At 48.5% G+C, this 16234-nt stretch overlaps 1 protein-coding gene across 1 annotated transcript in view; it reads left to right on the top strand.

The window, feature by feature from the left end:
- Nucleotides 1-1202: 1202 nt before the first annotated feature.
- LOC111155287 (cadherin related family member 3) overlaps nt 1203-16234 on the top strand; it is a 57940-nt gene continuing 42908 nt past the window's right edge. Inside the window, exons 1-3 of the mRNA XM_022515423.1 lie at nt 1203-1325; nt 10600-10802; nt 15241-15406. Coding sequence (XP_022371131.1) covers nt 1280-1325; nt 10600-10802; nt 15241-15406 — 415 coding nt within the window. The 5' untranslated portion in view covers nt 1203-1279. The remainder of the gene's footprint in view (nt 1326-10599; nt 10803-15240; nt 15407-16234) is intronic.

The raw sequence follows: 16234 nt of genomic DNA, 5'->3' as shown, positions 1-16234 counted from the left end.
CTGCTGGCAAGAATACGGCATGACTGGCGTTATCCTCCTGGATTTATAGAAGCAGAACTGAGATTCTGGAACGTTAGGTAATTTGCCTAAGGTCACACGGCAAAATGGGGAAAGGGGTCTCAGGTGGTACAGTGGAGGCTGGAAGGGGCTTGACGAAGGTTTGGATGCCGTGGCGAGGAGGAGGCCAGTTTTACTTTTGCTTCCATCTCATACTGGACCAAAGTCCCATTTCAAGGCTCGTGCAGCAGGAGCTGGGACTCGGAGAGCCTGGGGCCTGGACGTGGGGTGTGGTCAGGCCTCTCCCCTCTGTGAGGGAGCAGAAGGACAGGGAGGAGGCAGAGGGGAAGCGACTGGTGTGTCCACCTAGTGGGCCCTCATGGCTGTCTCTCTCGATGGGCCTTCCTCTGGCTCAGACCGACTAACTGGCCAGTGGTGACCTCTGAGTGGCCAAGTACTGGTTCAATGGTGGGGTGCCCCCACTCCTGCCACCAGCCTTGGGCTCCTGGGCACCCCTCATGTAGCAGGCAGTTTTCGAGTGTGAGGAGCAGGAGGGAGGGTCCAAGTCTGACTTCCTTCTGCTATGTCAGCTACTATCCACTCCCCCCCTCCCTCTGTGCCACAATTGCTCCTGCTCTGAGCAGAGGCTGGACCCCAGCCCACCTGTGTCTCACTCACCAGGCCTAGGGGCCTGGCCTGGGGCCACATTACTCTCCAGTGGGCGGAAGCCTCACTACCCCAGTCATCTTAAAGCCACAGACTTCTTTAAAGGCTAGAGGGCCGGTGGTGATGGGCGGGGGTCTATCACAGCCAGTCTGCCTTGAGGAGGGGTCTGGTCCCAACTCTGAGCCCTGCTCCTTAATTCAGAGCAGCAGAAAAATTCCCACACAGCCCCGGCCTCTGGGAATGACGAGATGCCTGGCTCCAGGGTGGTGGGGACCATCGCGGACATCGATGCTTACGGTCATCTTTTACCACCATCTCCGGGCTTCTGCTTTCTTTGCTCTTGCGGACTTTTAAGAATGGCTCTGTGAACTCACCAGGGCTGGCTGGTTGGCCTTTTGGGTACCATGAGGTCACTGAAGCAGGTAATCAAAGAACAAACAGTCCCATGGTGTTTGGAGTCTCCCTGAGTTACCAGCAAAGCCTCTGTTTGATTTCTCACATGGCAACAAAGCCAGGAGCTGCAGATGAGTGGCATCTGGAATAAAGTCTGGGTGTTGGGCGGGACTCTGCTGCTGGATAATATGCTGGAAGTGCCTACAGACGTGAACTCTCCAAGATGCAGGGAGCAGTTTTTCTCCTGGGTCTCCTGGGGGCCATGTCAGGTAGGGACGCCATGTTGCCGCCTCCCTCGGTCTAGTTACTATCACTGAGTGATAATGCCCCCAAAGAGGAAATGGCCTCTGGGAGGTCTTCTTCAAAGGTGGGCTCATTGGCATTGGTGAATGAGATGATGCAGCAACAGGGAGCTCTCAGAGGCTGGGGTGGGGCTGTCCTGGAGAAGAGGGGCGCCAAACGAAGCCACAGTCTAGTCTCTGGTCTCGCAGACTTCACTTTCTCTCCTTGCCTACTGGCCTGTGCCAGATGTCCTTCCAAGATATAAGGTTGGGAAAATGAGTTTCACAGCAGAGCTTTGTGTGTATGTCAAGTCAGCCTTTGTGGAGACTCTGGCTTTTCTCTGGAGCCTTCTGGAGGCAACCGGAAGTTGGCAAGTCATCCTATGGGAAAACCGAGGTATCAAGGGGCTCTTGTCTCAGCCTTGAGCAAAGAAAACATCTTCTGATTGAAGAACCAGATTCACTCTAGAGCGTCTTGTACTCCCGCTTCCTTATTCAAGAGTTTGGAGAATCTTGGGTGATCCTTTTAATGTTGTCAGGTTGGGTTATGGAAATTTAGCTTTTTAAATTCAATCTTATTTTTGAATAGGTAGTATATGCATAATGTATGGAATTCAATCATGCTAAATTTGCAGATTAGTTTGGGGTAATTTACATATTTGATGAGTTATATAGTAACACACTTGGAAGAGGTACATGGTAAATGCTTAGTAAATGTTAGTGATTATTACGTAGGACGTTGAGCCTTCCTGTTCGACAGTTCTAGATACTTATTCAAGTCTTTGTTTTCCTCTGGAGTAGTTTAAGATTTCCTTCACAGAGATCTTGCACATTCTGATTACATTTGTTTCTAGTTCTTCGATTTTTTTCTTTTTCTGTATTTGTGAATAACATCTTTTCTTCCCTTGTCTGTTTTCTTTTTTTTTCCTTTGTAGAAGTATTGTTTTATAATTTTTTAAAATTTATTTTCAGCATAACAGTATTCATTGTTTTTGTACCACACCCAGTGCTCCATGCAGTCCGTGCCCTCTCTAATACCCACCACCTGGTTCCCCCAACCTCCCACCCCCCCACCTCTTCAAACCCTTCAGATTGTTTTTCAGAGTCCATAGTCTCTCATTGTTCACCTCCCCTTCCAATTTCCCCCAACTGTTTTCATTGATTATCATACAATGGATGAATGTCTCCTAATGCCTTTTCTTATTAATTGTCATGGTTTTCCAGGTGCCTCTCATGCATTTCCCACGTTTGAAAATAATCAACATTTATACTTCTCCTTGCCTATTTTTCTGTCTTGTATTTCTTTCTCTTATCTAATTAACCAGGCCCATACTTTCAGGCTGTTGTTGAATAATGATAAGAATGTACGCTCTTGTCTTATTCGCCATTAAGCATGATGTCAACCTTTGGTGTGAAGCAGAAATGGTTTATATGTTAAGGAGATACTTTTGTTTTTTTTTTTTTTTCTGGTATTTATTTCTGAACCACAGTGGATTTTTAAATCAAATGTTTTTTCCAGATTTATTGAAACGGCCACTTAATTTTCCCCTTTGATCTGTTAATAACATAAGTAAATGACTGGGTTTCCTTATACTGAACCCTCTTTAATCTTGGGCTTCTCTTCCTGGCAGAGGGCAAGAGGAGCAGGGGATGTGAGGCCGGGTCTTGAGCAGCTCAGACTTTCCCTTGAAGCAAACATTTGAGATTTTCCCGGGATTATAGGCTTTTTGGACCATGATCATTTGAGTTAAGAGGTGACATTTGTTGCCACTGGGGGAAGAGTGAGGTTAGGAAGAACCCAGTGGCTCACGCTGAACATTATCATTTGGAACTTAATCATCAGACATGTGTGTGAAAGGGACAGATCACAAAGGTTTGCAAGCATATTTGAAATTCCTTGACAAAACCATGCTCACATCCCTCTGTTTCCAAAAGACCATGCACTGTACCCTGCTTTTGCTTCCATGGGGGCAAATCCTGGTTTGTTGAAGGTCTGCTGTGATGCAGGCTGTTTCCCTCTCACCTTCTTTTGTGAGTCTGGGAACGTGATTCTCATCCTGGCTCTCCAACACCAGAGTCCCATGGCATGGAGGGGAGGGGCGGGCAGCCACACTGGTAGCTGCCTTAAGGCTGTTGGAAGCAGGCATCACCATAATAATCTCAAACAAACTAACATGCTCCAGTGTCTTCTTTCCTCTCATTTTCTCTAAGTCCTCTGCACCCCTCAACAACCAAGTCAAGCCCCACCTCCCCCACGGAGCCTTCCCGGATTGCCCCAACTCCCAGTGGGTAGTCTTCCCGCCACACCATTGGCGCTCCTTTTGCCTATACACGGAATGTATGCCAAGGTTTGGTTACAGTGCCCAACACAGAATAAGTGCTCAAGAACAGGCAGCATGGGTTATAGAATTCATCTGCCACGTTTCCACGAGGAGAATGTGGGCCCTACAGTCACAGGTTTTGCTTCTCATATTGCTCTGTGGTCCCCGCATGCCACACATATATATGGGACTCAATAAATATTTGTTGGTTTCATTGATCATCATCCCTTTTGGGGTCTTTTTTTTTTTCATATTTATTGAGACCCCTCCAAATGCAGAAATTTACATCTCATGTCAGCATTTTTTTAAAAAAGATTTTATTTATTTATTTGAGAAAGAGACAATGAGAGACAGCATGAGCAAGGAGAAGGTCAGAGGGAGAAGCAGAATCCCCGTGGAGCTGGGAGCCCGATACGGGACTCGATCTGGGAACTCCGGGATCATGACCTGAGCCAAAGGCAGTCGTCCAACCAACTGAGCCACCCAGGCGTCCCTCATGTTGGCATTTAAATTAGCTTCTGTCCTTCCCACCTCCTACGAAGATGAGAGAAATGAAACCATTTCTCTTCAAGACTTTGCGGATGCCGCAGTGTCCCATTCCCCCCATGGCTTACACAGGAAGGCCCCAGGAGAACATAAACTAGACAAACCCTCCCAAGCACAGTGGTGGGAGAGTTGGGTTAAAACAGTCTTCTGGTTCCATCGGTTCTGAAGGAGCGAGCATCATTCACGAAGCTGGAGGACTTAGCGAGGACCCCTCGCTGTGTTTAAATCCACCACATCCTAAAGTTGTCTACATTTTTGAGAAAGTTCCTCCAGGAAACTAACTTTTATATCACTCTCTTGGAAATAAACAAATGCCAGGGTGTTTAATGAGAGAAGGGTTCCCCAGTAGCTAGAACATCCATGTGAGCCCGAGAAAGGTAGAAACCTCACTGGTTTGAATTTTCCTGGCCGAGCACCGGGTAGGAGGCTAACTCGTGTCTCTGTAGGAAGAACTCCTCCCCCAAGCCTGCCATCGCGCCTGGCCCCCTGTGAGGCAATGTTGGGAAATCAAAAAGAGGCCCAAGACTCAATGTCTCAGCCTCCTTGAGGAACAAGGAGCAACCCTTCCTTATCCAGGCTCCCCTCATTTGAAAAGTCAGGAAGATGGAGTCCATCTCCAGAAAATCTTGTTGGCTGATTAATACTGTATGGGGGGGGGGGTCCAGTGAACATTGCAAAAGGTTTCTACTTTTCCTATGGTGTCACTTTTCCTGTTCAGAGTTGACGTCAGAAGGAGAAAAGGTGTCCCTCTTCTTGGCTTTCCTCCCACCCCCTTTCTGTGGCAATCTGGCTGTCTTCCCCTCTCCAGCTCCAAGACAGACTACTGCTCCAAAACAAACACATCTTTCTCCTGCTACTTGTGACCCAGGGTAATGTACAGAATCGCAAGTAGAGTCACCGTCTTCCCTTCTGCGTCCTCCTATGAGCTCCCCACCATTAACCTTGCCTGGCATGGATCAGCCCTCCCAAAGAACGCGGGTGAGCGTCCCATCCAGGGAAGTAGATATCATGTAAATTAAAGTAGGAGAAGGCACTGCAAGTAATGAAACCACATTCTATAATGTTTTATGGTTTATCGAGTATATGCATGTTCAGGATATGGTATCTGTGCTGGGAGAGTGAATTCTAGCGGCCCGGAACTAGCCTGAGTTGCTTTGCTAAAATAAAGTTCCTGCCCAGAACGGACTTAGGGTCAAGGCCAGAAGTGTGCTGATAAACAGTGCTGCTTTGGAGCCCTGGGTCCAGGGAGTTTTGCAACGGTTTGTAGGGGCTTGTAAGCTTGTTCGTGGATAACGGTGAGATTGATGATTTGCACCTGGCTTGGAAGGCTCTGCCGCTGAGGCCGGTTACGTAACGGTTACGTAACGAGATGGTGCTTACATGACCAACAGAATATAAAAATGTCCAGCCGAGACTCTATTTTGGGCTCCCTGGTTTTGAGGCTACATCGATGGTTTCTGATCGGAGCGAGTGCATTCTGTTATGGCCCCGAGAGAAAAGAGGATGATGGAGGCTGGCCCCTGGCCTCTTCAGTCCTAAGGTCCTAGGAGGCAGCCCTCAGCTGTGGGGCATACGAACACACCTCCTTTCTCTGTAATAAACCATAGACGTGTAAGCTTTCCCTTCGGGTCCTAGGCGCCTTCTTGAGCAGTTAAGCTCTGTTTCATGGGCACTGGTGGTGTGGCACCACAGCGCTGAGGGACAGAGCTGACAGAGGGCCCCAGAGAAGTTAAAGGACCAGCCTAAGGTCACACAGTCAAGCGGTGGCAGAGTCCACCTTGAAGCAAGAGCTCTAGTTGCCAGTCCTGTGCTCTTTTCCCAATACTCTCCCATCTCTCTCACTACCGTTTTCAGTACTTACTGGAGAGAATGAAAAGGTCTTTATGGAGTGACAGTCTTGGGCGAGGACTGCTCTGTGTATTGAAGTCACACTGTAAGTGACAGCTGCTGCGGCCCTGGGTTGGGGAGAGGGCGACAGCACCCATGCTTCCTAAACCCCACCACCGCTTTGGTGTCAGAGGTCCCGGCTGGCCGGCTTCTGCCCCCACAACTGAGGCTGTGGAGGCCTTGTGGGTCCATTTCTGGCAAGGTGATGATTTTGCTCATTTGGAAACAAGTGAACACATCATGTCCCCAGATCTCTACAGCAAGGAAGACATTTGAGTGGGCTCAGTGACTGATAATAAATCTTCTGCGTGCTCTTTCTTTTTCAAAGTGTACGCTTCAAGCAATTCTAATTTGATCCTTAATTAAGATGCATGTGTAAATCAAATTCCATTAAAGCCTCCTTCTTGGTCTCCAGCACTCAGACCACCAGAGAAAGTTCGGAAGACCAGCCTTGGAAGGCAAGTGTGTGTAGTGTCTTAGAGCCATTCCCTGGCTTCTAACCTTCCGTCTGCCCCTGATCAGCTGAGTACCTTTGGGCACATTCCTTAAACTGATTATATAATGAATGGTTTGAACATTTGGTGAGTTTTGTGTCTTATTAAATGCTCTATTTTGGGGGCATGGACCCTAGGCACCAGTCGTTATTATTACTATGGCTATTAATGCTGCTCCTACTACTTTTTGTAATAACAAAAGGGCTGGAGGAGCTTGTTGTTGACCCAAGAATCAGGAGATCTCAGCTCGACCACCTTTCTTACCAGGGTTTTTGGAGGATCTGCCACGAAGGCTTCAGGATTTGGTGGCATGCCCCTGGCACATGTGACCTTGCCCTGGGAACGGACGCCACGGGCTGAAGCACAGAATATCTCCAGCAAGAATGTGAGCAGAGGGCTGCACGGGTGGCTCAGTCGGCTAAGCGTCCAACTCTTGATCTCAGCTCAGGCCTTGATCTCAGGGTTGTAAGTTCAAGCCCCCAAGCCTACTTAAAAAACAAAACAGAAACAAAGAGCGAGAGAGAAAAGAATGCCAGAAGAAAGGACATATCCAAGGATACAGCCTGGCTTTAGCCATACATGAAACAGGCAGTCCCCAACACGAAGTGCTTGAAGGGCACAAATAGACCCACTCCTGCCCTCAACATATCTCTTTCACTCTGCCACGCAAAAAAATGGTCATTCAAGGAGGACTATGGAAAGGTCCATAATGTATGGAGCCATGCAAAGAGCCCGTCCTTGGAGTCTGATGCCTTGGATGGGAAGGCTGCTTCTTTCATGGAATTAGTTTCCAGAAACCAGGGCTTATCGAAGTTAAAATGAACACAACAAGATTGATGGACACACTCTCAGCAGAGCAAACTAGGAGTGATTGGCAGGGGATATTTGAAGAGCACAGTGTATCTGACCTTCTCAGTTCATTGAAGGAGATGCAGCCAGGCTGGTGGCCATGGCTCAGGGCAAGGCTGCGGAAAGCCTCTCACCAAGCCCCCTCCCCCCACCGAGCCCATGTCAAGCTGATACTGCAGCACAATCCCTTATCTTGTTCCCCTAGACAGCCTCCCCCAGATTGCATCAGCATGACCTAACATCTGGGTGGAGGGGCCAATGTCATACCAGACCCCGGCACCATCTGGCTACCATGTCACCGGGTCATAGAATAACCATAAAGCGTTATGTGTGTGTGGTCACCTGACAGGCCTGTGACAGACTGTCTGTAGTAGGTATGTGCCACCTGTTAGCGGGAAGCCCTGGATGCTGCGAGCCAGGCCTCCCGTGGCCCCTCGCTGTGCCGCCTCAGGCATGTGGAAGGGTGACAGTGACACTTGCACCACGGGCTTGTTGTTGAGAACGGCTGAGATCAGGCAGCAGAGCTGCACAAAACCTGGCGAATAGGTGCTCAGTCAAGGCAAGTAGTTACTTGTTTGGGTCCGTTCATCTGGGCTGGGCACGTACCTAACCACAGGCGATTCTTGAGAAAAATCCAGTGAGCTCTATCTTTGCTTAAATATGAGCAGAGTCTTCCTTCCTCCTTGGCGGGAGGGGCCCGGGTCACTGGGGTGAGTGGGAGGGGACAAGAGAAGGTGGGGGTTTCCTTGAAATTACCAACCTTCCACTTTGCTTATGACCATCCCTGTCTTGCTGAACAGAGAGGAAACAGTCTGAACAGAGGAAACACCAGCTCAGTGGGCCTGGTGACTTCCGGCCGCGGGATGAGTGGGCGTTGAGGGAATGATGTCTAAAAAAACCCCCAAGCACCAAAGCAACTGATTAATTTGCTCATTTAAGAAAACTATTTGGGGGGTGGAGCGCCTGGATGGCTCAGCGGGTTAAAGCCTCTGCCTTCTGCTCAGGTCATGATCCCAGGGTCCTGGGATTGAGCCCCACCTCAGGCTCTTTGCTCAGCAGGGAGCCTCCTTCCCTCTCTCTCCCTGCCTGCCTCTCTACCTACTTGTGATCTCTATCAAATGAATAAATAAAATCTTTAAAAAAAAAAAAACAAACTATTTAGGGGAACTTCTTTCTTTCTTTCTTTTCTTTTCTTTTTTTTTTTTTTTTGCCTTGAAATAGCTTATTATTTGGCTCCCAATTTTTACCACGAGAATGCTATAATATTAAAGTCAATTTTAATAGATTAAAAAAAATCTATTCCCATCCATGTCACCCTAAACCTCAGCTGCTTTGTTATTTCTGAGCCCTTGCTCTGTCTGTGTCCATAACTGGAACGTTCGGGGAGCAAAAATAACTTATGCATAATGAACTTTAGTCTCTAAACTAAAATGATTTTAGATTTATGAAAGCTTGTACCAATGTGTTTGTATTTCAACTTTTCCTACATGGCCATCTACTTCTCTACATCCCTTCCCCCAAGTCTGAATAAAAACATTCTCTGACAAAAGCCAGCACTTCCTCATGGCTCATTTGTTCCCAGAAGTTCTACACTTTTTGGTAGGACAGATCCTTTTCCTGTCCCCGGAACCTTCCTCCCATTCCAAGTGGCTTGTCCCCAAGGGCTAATGGGGGCCAAGATCAGGAAGCTGGCTTTACTTCTTAAAGTAGAGCTTCAGTATAAATTTTGGTTTTTTACTTATTATTATTCAGCTCCGTTTTCTTATCTGTAAAATGGTGCCACTAATACTCATCTCTGAAAGGATTGTTTTGGGGAGTAAGTGAGAGAAAGGATTTTACATTGTGTGCTTACTTGGAACAATGGATAAATGGTTTTTTGACTTTGACTTTTGACTTTGACTTCCTAGAGTGGCCATAATAAACCACACACCGGATGGCTATGAGCAACAGGAATGTGTTCTCTCATAGTTCAGGAGATCTGAGGTCTGACATCAAGGTGCTCGCAGGATTGGTTCCTTCTAGAAACTCTGAGGGAGATCTGTTCTCCATGGACTTCCTAGCTTTCGGTGGTTGCTTGCTGGTCCTTGTTATCTAGCTGCATCAGTCCATCTTCTGTCTCTATCATAACATGGCTTTCTGCCTCCTGTGTGTGTCTTGGTGCCCTGTCCTCCTCTTAGAAGGATGCCATTTGGTGGGTTAGGGCCCACCCCGATCCAGAATGGCTGCCTCTTAACCAATTCGTCTGCAAAGACTCTATTTCCCAATAAGGAAGATTCGGAGATTTTGAGTGAACATGGATTTTATTTTTGGAGGGGGGATACTTTTCACACACACATACCCCCTCCCAAGAGTAACCATCACTATGGAAACATGAAAGAAAAGGACTTGGCGCTCTCCTCCACACCTGCAAAATCTTGCAGAGGATCAAGGAGACTGAAGAACATCCCAAGGCTTTCCTGGAAGAAACATCCTTTCTCTTAGATTGTAAAACTCTGGCTGAGACACAGCCCAAGGCAACGCGCATGCCTTCCCCGAGTCTCTCTCATTTCCTTCTTGTGAAATGGGAGTTAATCTGTCAATCAAGATGTACTGATGGGTCTTCAGCATCATGACAAACCCCCCCAACCTAGAATGTCAAACAATTGTCCTTGAGATTAGTTATGGATGCGGGGAGGTCTACCATGATTTTGGAGCTTGGCGGTCATGCATACTCAGTTTTGATGACCTCTGAATCAGACGCTGACACAGACAAGGAAAAGAAACTCCCATAAACTCCCCGGCCCTTGTAAGAGGGTGTGTCATAGCCGGCCATGGTCGTCCAGGGGGAGGTCTGCCCCCTGAGGCATCACGTTCTTCTTTCCCAAGCTCTTCACAAAGGCTGTGAGAAAAGAGAAGGGGCGCAGGCAGACGAGGAAAGCAGCAGCTTTCTTTACAGAATGACGGAAACAGATTTCATGGTTGTTTGGTGGTGGTCATTTTCTTGGCTCCTGGAAGATCCTGTATTTCCATTTCCAGTCCTTGGCAAGAGTGTCTGCTCTTGGGGAGTGACCAGGTTCCATCAGCGCCCCGGGCTACAGGTTGAAGCCACAGACCAAGCTGTTCAGTCCTTGTTCCCAGCACAAGGCTTTGCATTCATGCCATTTTGCATCCTTTTTAAACCCACAGGGAGAGAAGCGCTACACCTTGTCCACTTGCCGGCTACAAGCACCGTGGCTGAAAATTCTCCACCTGAGACGCCAGTGCACAAGTTTTCTGTGAACTTATCAGCCTCGCTGTCTCCTGTGATCCCAGGGTGGCCCCTGATCATCAACACGAGCCCCCTCACTGAGGCCTTCAAAGTGAACTGGCTGTCAGGCACCGACTTTGAGGCAAGCGCATGGCCCTGGGGGAGGTGTCCACAGAGACGGGTCCTGAAGATGAGGATGGATGGATTCTAGATAGCGGACCTGTTCCTTCTCTTTCCCGGGCTCAATCCCTCCTCTACTAGGACCCAAAAGGCCCGTGTGGGGCTTCCAAGATCTCTCTTTGAGAGAGGCCTCTAAATACTTTGGACCTTCTTTCTGCACTTAATCCAGTGCGATAGGCAATATGCTCAAATTATTACAAATTGTTACAAATAAAAGTCCTGTTTCTCATGGCCACCTGCCCTCACGGGACGTCAGCTGTTAGGCGTGTGCAGACTATCTAAATCCTTTGGGGGGGGGGGCATAGCGTGGGGATTCATCTCCTCCAAAGCCAGGCCCTGATGAACTTGTGTCTGTTGATTCTGCTCTTCTCGTATTCTGTGATTTGTCCAGAAGGAAATCTATGAGGAGACTTATTTAATATGGAAGAACACACCCTTCATAAAAATACAAGCCTGAAAGCCCAGCTGTGTTGTGTGAATGTTTCCTCTTGGATAATCCAGACCCCGTCATTCACATTCAGGAGCTGTTACACTCTGCTCTCTTTCCTAGTTTGTCATTTAAGTCTTTTCCAAAGTCGGTGCTCCTCCTTAGGTAGGACAAATCTATCTGTGTGTTTTCTATTGGTACCTTCGGAGGCCCTTCCAGGGATGCCTTTAGGATCCCGACGTCTGAACCCCCTACCCCCAACCCCTGCCCTTCCCTCCATCCGCATAGAGACCTCTGGCGGTTATCATTACCCCTGACGTGAGTCCTGCCTGACATTACCCTGGGGAACTGGTGGGACTCTGTGGGCTCAGCCTGCTTGGTCGAGTCTCGGTTGCCTCCTTGAGGTTAGGTATTCCTAAGCACAGCTGATCATGAGAGTCCTGAGGGGAGCTCTTAAAAAGCGTGCATGTCTGGACCCCAGAGCGGACCTGGACAACCCGTGACGTGCAGACAGAGCTCGGGAAGACAGTACTTTCAGCACCCCGGCGGGGGGGGGGCAGGTTTTTCGGTTCATACGGAGTGCACATTCAGCATCCGGTGTAGAGGCCCCAGCCCCAGAGACTGATTCTGTGACTCATCTCCCCTCTCTCCCTGGCCCTGGACATCTGGCTCGTCTTCCACAGCTGCTGCGCACCTGGTCCTAGAAGCCCCGCCCACGGCTTGCACGCGTGTGGCATGGCGTATATGCTGGACACCGTGGCGCACGCTTCATGTGTGTTTCCTCTTGTAATATCCAAACAATCTGATAATTTTATTGCTGTTCCTATCCGCTTTTCACAGGTGGAGGAAACTGAAGCAAAATTCGTTAAATAACTGCCCCGGGTGGCACAGCGCTTCGGGGGCGGAGCTGAACCTGGAACCCGGGCAGTCTGACTTCAGACCTCTGTCTATTTTTGAAAATGATATAATTCGTACAGCATGCAACTCGCCCATTGAAAATGTACAATTTGGTGGTTTTTACTGCATTCACAGACCATCACCACCATCTAGTTTTTTTTTTTAAGATTTTTATTTATTAATTTGACTGAAAGATCACAAGTAGGCAGAGAGGCAGGCAGAGAGAGGGGGAAGCAGGCTCCCTGCTGAGCAGAGAGCTGGATCCCAGGACCCTGGGATCATGACCTGAGCAAAAGGCAGAGGCTTAACCCACTGAGCCACCCAGGCGCCCCATCACCACCATCTAGTTTTAGAACGCTTATCCTGTTTCCCCCAGTCCCTGCACCCCCTGATCTCCTTTCTGCCTTATGGATTTGCCTATCTTGGGTGTCATCTATGAATGGATTCATATTGTATGTGGTCTTTAGTGACTGGCTAGTTTCCTTTTAGCCTGGGTCAGCTCTTCCTTCCTTTTCATGGCTGAGTCATATTCCTCCGTAAGGATAGACCACAGTTTGATTATCTGTTCAGCAGCTGACCAACATTGGGGTGGTTCTCCTTTGAGAACTCTCACCCTTATCCTCTAGAAGTTTATTGCCTTTGATGGTGACGATGACAACCGTGCAGTGGTCCCACCGCGCATTCTCTGGATTATGTAACCTCTGTTTATGACCTCAATTATGTTTAACTGGGGCAAGGAGTATTTGCTTGATTATAATCCCATGGAAACATAATCCAGTAGTGACCTCTGGATTGTCACTACTAACACTGACATTACCACCATTGCAAAGGATTTATTTCTATTTTCAAACTAAGATCACAGAGAGAAGGCAGGGTGGGTTGGTGTGTCCAAGATCATGTAACCACAACAGATGAAATACTTAACTCAGGTCTTCTGATGGCCAATCCTAGGCTCTTTCTTCCATGTTGCCCTGCGCTTCTGTTGCTGGTTGGTGAGCCCCCCTGGTCATGTAAAAGGACCCATCCTTTCCAAGTTTGATATGATTCCAAAAGGGCTGACAATCAAGGAAGAATTCCATCCTGTGTCTGACCTCTAGAAATGGTGACTTTCTTAGCACCTCAACTGATGTTGGCTCTAGTGTCCAGTGTACTGTCCGAGGCCTGGTGCCCTCCTGGGTGCTATGTCAGTAACTAGGAAGGGCCACACGTTCATGGGTCCTGAAGCATTGACTGCTTCTCCCCAGAAGCCACCCAATAGCATCAACTATCTCCCCACCCTGCAAGAAAGATCCTATTCTCCAACCCAAAATGCTCACAAGAGTTGCTTCTGCGGCCTACAGAATGGGTCAGTGCCATCCCCGTGGTGGAACTTGACTCTCCCATGGGCCAACTTGACACTCTGTAGGAGAAGGCTAGCGACAAGGTTTTTGGGTCTCTGGCCCAGAGGTCTGGTCACTGTTGGCCTTGGGACTCTGTTATACTAGGCTTTCTGAGGGTGACCTCTGATTTCATGCCAGGAGCCAGTCCTCTCTGCTTTTAAACACAGCTGCTGGGACGTCTGGGGGTGCAGGGAAGGTAAGGGGGGGTTAATAATAATGAGGCTAATGATAACAACTCTTATTTATGGTGCTTTGACCATATACAAGGAATCCCCCCTAAACATTTTGGGAATTCATTTATTTAATCCCCATAACAGCCCCACAACACAGTGTACTACTATTATTTACACGTTAGAGGTGGGGAACTGAGGCACGGGGAGGTCTCACCTGTCACACATCAAGCATAGAGACAGGTCATCTCTATGTATGTGGGTCCCAGGCTGACCCTTCTCACAGGTAGAGATGAGACTACGTCATTTCCTCTCTCAACCCTCCTCTACACTTTCTGCCTCCACCGCATGCACTCATTCCAATCTGTGGTTGTCTTCTCTCAACCAATCGAGATCTTGCACAGCCTCTTCCATGAAGTCTTCCTTGACTACACAGAGCTCACAATGAACTTTGCCCCTGATTCTCCACAGTATCCTGATCTAGCGTTTTGTTATAATCCCCTGTGTTACACTTCAGCTGTTTTACTGGGGCAAGGAGTATTTGCCTAATTATAATCATATGGAAACAAAATCAGGGAAAGGTAAAGGACTTTCTCAAGGTCACACCCATCAGGTCACACTGTCAGTCACGACAGTGGGATGGGAGCTAAGTGCTCTCTTAACGACAGGAGAATGAATACCTGCCTGGCCCCAGGCGTTTTAGTAAACAAAAATCTCCATAAGCATAATTAAGACATTTATGAAATTTAGTCCTTGAGGTCCCAAAAGGCCAGGGGCTCTCCGTGGTCTAAGCTGGTGGCAGGAGCATGCATGTAGGTCTGAGAGGTCACAAGTTGGCCTCCAGCTGGCCTCAGGAGGACCCTCACTTGTGGACCAGCTGGGTTCCTGCTGATGATTCCAGTGATATTTCTCTGGCTCTGGTTCTTGGTGTCCCTCCCACAGCTCCAAAAACACTTAGAGTGCAAGGAACAAGTTTCCACCAGTGGGAGAATGTGTGGAAACTCACTAAAACCCTGAACCGGCTGTTGATGTAAGTGTATATTGTTCCTTATTTCAGCAGATGTATCCTTCCCTTGTTTATTCACGGACGTGGCCTTGGGAAAATTAGCATGGGGTGCCGAGTCAAGATGTGACTTCACAACAATCCCAGGAAAGTGCAGTGGCTTAAAGACCAGAAAGTCCAACCATCTTCAGGGTGGCTAAGGGACTCGTCTAGATGCCTGCCCCAAGTAGTGACTGCGTTTTAACTCCTGGCTTTCCATCGCCAGTCAATGGAACCAGGATGCCGCCTAAATATTTTTCTTTCCTCTGAAAAGCAGCTTCACGCGCAAGAGTCCCTTCAGTAGAAATCTCAGGGGCTTAGGTTGGAAGGACGAAGGCAAAACAACCGGTTCCTCTGGTGGTGGGGGAGAGATGTTTTCCAGAATGCTGGTTGCTTCCCTCCTAGTAATGTCCCTTTGCAAAATGCATGCATACGAAACAGATCTCCTTTCACCTGGTTACTAAGAATTCTGCCTTTGCTTTTAGGTTGTCACCACAGGGAAGGAACAACTAGACTTTGAAACAGGACCAAACATATTTGATTTGCAGATTTATGTTAAGGATGATGTTGGTGTCACTGACCTTCAGATCCTGACTGTCCAGGTAACAGATGTGAATGAGCCGCCTCAGTTTCAAGGCAACTTGGCAAAAGGTAAGATTCACTGGGCTGTGCCGTGCAGCCCAGACGGTGGCATCACGGGGGGACCCTGGGGGACAGAGCAAAACAGAAAAGTAAGTAAACAAGCAGCTGTTTGCCTGGAACAGGCAGCTGCTTAATGAGCAGGGGATAAATGAAATGTCCTCCAGGACAGGACTCCCCAAAATAATGCCCAACAATGTACAAAGCCCCTCACCTCTGTGGTTTCTCTTGTGCCTCTTTCAGTCCTTGGTGGTGGTGGTGGGGGGGGATATTAAGGCTCAGGGCCCTCGAGCGGGTCATTCTGGAGGAAGCAGGGCCCAGCCCATCAGAGGCTCATGTGTGGTCATTGTGTGCTGTGGTCATTGACTGACCTGTTTATTCTCCCCATGGACTGGGGTGTGCTGCAGCATGGGGACCAACATACAGGACTGGAGCACAGGGTGACTTCCTGCGTGAGCTCTCCCAGGCTCATGACTTTGACCGTCATCCATACTCACAACCACCAGCTCTGTCAATTTCGTCCAGCTTCTCCTCTGAACTCCTGACTCCAATATCTGGCCATCTTATACCACAGCTCTGTCTGCCCTGTCTCATAGGCATCTGGGATGTTGTGAGGGGACTTTTGGAATGCCCCCAGGTCACCTAAATATGAGAACTGGTTGCCAGCGGAGCCAACCATGTGATTAGAAGGTTGAAACTTTCAGTCCTGCACTCTGCCTCACCCCCGCCTATGGGAAGGGGAGGAGGGTAGAGAGGGAACTCACCTGCCCATGGCCAGTGATGTCATCAGCCACACCTGTGTAATCAAGTCTCCATAAAGGCACCGAAGGGTGGGGTTTG

This window comes from Enhydra lutris, unplaced genomic scaffold (assembly GCF_002288905.1).
Source record: "Enhydra lutris kenyoni isolate GAN:26980312 unplaced genomic scaffold, ASM228890v2 scaffoldscaffold40, whole genome shotgun sequence".
Taxonomy (NCBI): domain Eukaryota; kingdom Metazoa; phylum Chordata; class Mammalia; order Carnivora; family Mustelidae; genus Enhydra; species Enhydra lutris.
This window is presented reverse-complemented; position numbering and strand designations above follow the sequence as displayed.